Source organism: Pan troglodytes, chromosome 9 (genome assembly GCF_028858775.2).
Source record: "Pan troglodytes isolate AG18354 chromosome 9, NHGRI_mPanTro3-v2.0_pri, whole genome shotgun sequence".
Lineage (NCBI taxonomy): Eukaryota > Metazoa > Chordata > Mammalia > Primates > Hominidae > Pan > Pan troglodytes.
In genome coordinates this window covers 97155972-97159766 of record NC_072407.2, presented here as the reverse complement: position 1 = coordinate 97159766, position 3795 = coordinate 97155972, and the positions used below count along the sequence as shown (strand labels likewise).

At 47.1% G+C, this 3795-nt stretch overlaps 1 protein-coding gene across 1 annotated transcript; it reads right to left on the bottom strand.

Moving 5' to 3' along the window:
- Positions 1–1071: 1071 nt before the first annotated feature.
- On the bottom strand, positions 1072–2988 carry KDM4F (lysine demethylase 4F). The gene has a single exon (XM_508706.5). It carries the CDS (start codon positions 2986–2988, stop codon positions 1072–1074), a length of 1917 nt encoding a protein of 638 aa, XP_508706.5.
- Positions 2989–3795: the final 807 nt, after the last annotated feature.

Below are 3795 nucleotides of genomic sequence, written 5' to 3'. Positions count from 1 at the left end.
ATGGTGCAAAACAGTTCACGAGAAACTGCCCCCATGATCCAATCACCTCCCACCAGGCCCTAAATCCAACACTGGGGATTACAGTTCCACATGAGATTTAAACCATGTCAGTGACTTCAATGTGCCTGTGTTTAATAAGTCTCTTTCTGTTTTATGTAAGTCATACTTTATCAAACTTACTTCACTATTCATGACTGCTGCATTGTGAAATTTAGCCTTTTACATTGAAGAGAAGTCTTCTATGTATCTTTGGTCTTCATTCAGCTTAGACTGATATTAAGATCTGTGACTCTACTTTTATGTTTGTTCTTTCCTAGGTATACTTTTGCCATTCCTTTATCTCAATCACTTTTCTTCATCACTTTTTTTGATACATCTTTTATATAATTCTAATATTAAAAACATGTATTAAGGATTTTTTTTCTTTGCAGATACACACTAGAGATAGCAAATTTAATACATATCAAAAACATTACAAAATATCTCTGGGGCCATGAATGGCTAGCAAACTCAGTTGGTCTACAGGTCTAGTTTTGTGCATGTACAGTGGATGGTGGCCTGGGGTGGAGTGCATGTTGCAGTTGAAGGATTGTGAGAAGCCCCAAAACTCCCTGAGGATGTAGCAATGTCCAGTGGAATCCAGGGCCAGAGAAACAGAGGACCAAATGGAAGGTAAAAATGAGGGATTCAGTGAGATTCTCAGCATCATCCAATGTGAGTCCAAATTACTGTGGGATCTGGACCCATAGCACTGTAAGGGAGGTATCCTGAGGGCACAAAAGCAACAAGTGCTGTCTGTGGCATCTGGCCATGGTGAAGTCCACAGGCACAATGATTAGGAGGAGACAGTGAGTCCCTGAGAGATATTACAACATCCTACGGCAACCTTTGGGGTGGAGAATTCAATGACCTCTGGGAGCCCTGGTTGTCACAATTGGAGACAGCATCTGGGGGCCTTGGAAATTCATCAGTTATTGGAGGTAAAGAATCTTCACTGTGGAGAGGCCCAGGCCAGAATTGTGCTTGGCAGGAATCTTCTCTGATTCCTGGGGTTGGGATAAGAAGTAGATATCACTTGACATTTGACACCATATTCAATGGCCATGGGTCCAGATGATTGATCATGCATTGGAGGAAAATATCTCCAAATTCAGTGGCATATCTCTGTCTGGCTTTAACCCCAGCAGATGAGTCAGGGGCCCAGGAGATCCTGGAAAACTTAGTTGGGACCGGAACCCTAGAGGCATAAGAATGGTCCATTGCTACAACCTTGGCCAGATTCACCGGGGATTTCCAGTCTCCACCAGTGTCCCTGGACAATGTAATCAAAGGCACAGTGACACTGGGAGGAGTCATAGGGACAACAAGAGGAAGACTACTAGCAGTGCTGTCGAGGGATAGCAGGCAGGGGCCAGGGTGCATGGGTTCATCAGGATCCAGTGGGGGCCCCAGGGGTTGAAGATCAGGGGCACAACAGCAGCCAGAAGCCTTTGTAAAATGCGGAAGGCCACTGCTCAAAGGTGCGGGTTTGTCTGTCAAAGCTTCATCGTCAAACTGGAGCTGAGGTTTGCGGCCTGGAGCTCTGCTCCCTGTCCCCACTGAGAGGCGCCTCTTAGCTGCAGACTGAACAATTGTCTCCTCAGTCCCCAGTTCTCGAGGACGACGACCACGGCCTCGACCACGACCTCGACCACGACCACAGCCACGACAAGGACCCCACCTTCCAGTGGAAGGGGGAAGAACCCAGGCTGACGTCTCCAGGGTTTGGATTGCAGATCCAGGCACAGCATCAGTACCACCGCCCTTTGGGTTGTAACAGAGCCTTGGGGCCGCAGTCCGTGTGGGACAGCTGGTTATGTGGTTCCGGAGATGCCTCAGGCCCAGAGCAGCTCTCCTAAGTGCTATGTCCTCCCTCCAGTTGCTCGGCTCTTGGCTTTCTGCAACCCTGGGCTCCATGTAATCCACAACAGTCAAGTCTTGCCTGTGTTTCCAGAGCTCATAGCTCTCTGGTTGCAGGATGCGCACGAAGGCATCCATGGAAAAGGTCACTCTCGCCTCCCCACAGCTACACTGTGAAGCCACTTTACCATAATCAATCCATCGTGGAGTGGCAAAGTTGATGGCCTCTGCGCAGTTGAAGCCGTGATTGAAGCCAGCATGGTAGCCATAGGGAAAGGTCACCATGAACTCTCCAGCCTCCTGAGTCATGCGATTGAAGGGGATCCCATTCTTTTTGAGAACTGTAGGCGAGATGAGGGCCACCTTGTGCCGCAGGAAGCCCTCACAGCACCGGGAATTGCCTGGGAAGAGCTCCCTGGCCAGGCATTCCAGGCGCTGACCATGTTCTGGGGGCACCACGTACCAAGTTTTGGGGTCCCCAAAGTGCAGGTAGTTGATGCTGTAAAGGTCCATGTCCTCCGTGTGCCAAGCAAACGTGGTCTTCCACATGCCAAAGTACAGGTAGGGTGTGTTGACACCCTCGATGACAACCCCACATTCCTGCTCCAACAGGTCCAGAATTGTTCCCAGGTGTCCTAGGTTCCATTGTTTAGTGCTTTCTTCAAATAAGGAGCCGCTGATATCAGCAGCATAAATTGGTGGATTACCGGGGTGGCTCTTCCAGTATCGTTGCTCCAAATCTGCAAAATTCTGGTGTGGCGGAGTCTGATATTTTTTACTGTTTGCCAAGCGGCGATACTTGCCCACGGTCATGGCTTTCTTCTTTTTATGGTATTGAGTAAACACACCTCCCTGCCCAGAGGTCACCTGCTGGAGGGGAGTGGCTACTAAGATGTCTTCGATATCATCATAAGTCTTTCTGGCTTTCCATTCCTTGGGTGGAATTACCTTGGCGAGGCCAGCTCGGTGTGCGCCTTGGGACTCCATGTAAGCAATATATTTGTTGAAATCTGTAAATTCTTCCATGGTTGGGTAAAACGTCATGATGGTATGACTCGTGTTCTGGGGACTGGAGTGCACAGACTTCATGGCTGCACACAAGAAGAGCTGACTCCCAAGTTCTTCGGTGTCCTCTAAATGCCTGAGAGTGCTGGGGAGGAATTTCTTTTCTCTGCTTTGTTTTTTCAAAATACTTTGGTTTATCTGTGAGGGAGTAATTCACACTTGAACTTTTGAACAAGTGAGATCTTTCAGAGGCTTCTGACTTCCCAGGGGGACTCTGCTGTAGTCAGTATTTTTTTGTCCAAAGAAAATAGAATATGTCCCAGTGGGGCAGGCGCCCCAGCTGGAGTCCCAGCTCCACCTGCAGCTCTGTGAGTTTCCTCAGTTGGGGGTGTCACTGTGAGGATTCTCTTGATTCTCAGGCTTGGGTGCCCCAGTTGCTGGTAACTCCACTGTACCCGGGCGTCTCTTCTAGGAAATCAAATCAGTAAACCTAAGCAACAACACAAAATACAGAATATTTGAAGATACATGTATAACCAGACAAAAGAAATACTCAGCTAGTATTAAGCTAAACTAAAGGGTATGCTGTGTTAACATCAGGATATAAGGTCAAATAATAAAACAGAAAAAGAGCAGCATCTAATCAAACTAAGAGCGAAAATGATCAAGTTTGCAAAGCAATGAATTAAGCAATCCACTCAAGAAACTGGATGCATTAACATCAAAGGAAACAATGAAAATAAAGACACAAGCAGAAACCATTGCAAAAGGAAACAGAACCTCCAATAGGAATGATGACAAAAAGCTAAAACTTGACTTTTCAAAAAGATGGTGAGAAGTAAAAAGCCACAGGCATGAAGAGAAAAGAAAATACAAATGAAACAATTGAGA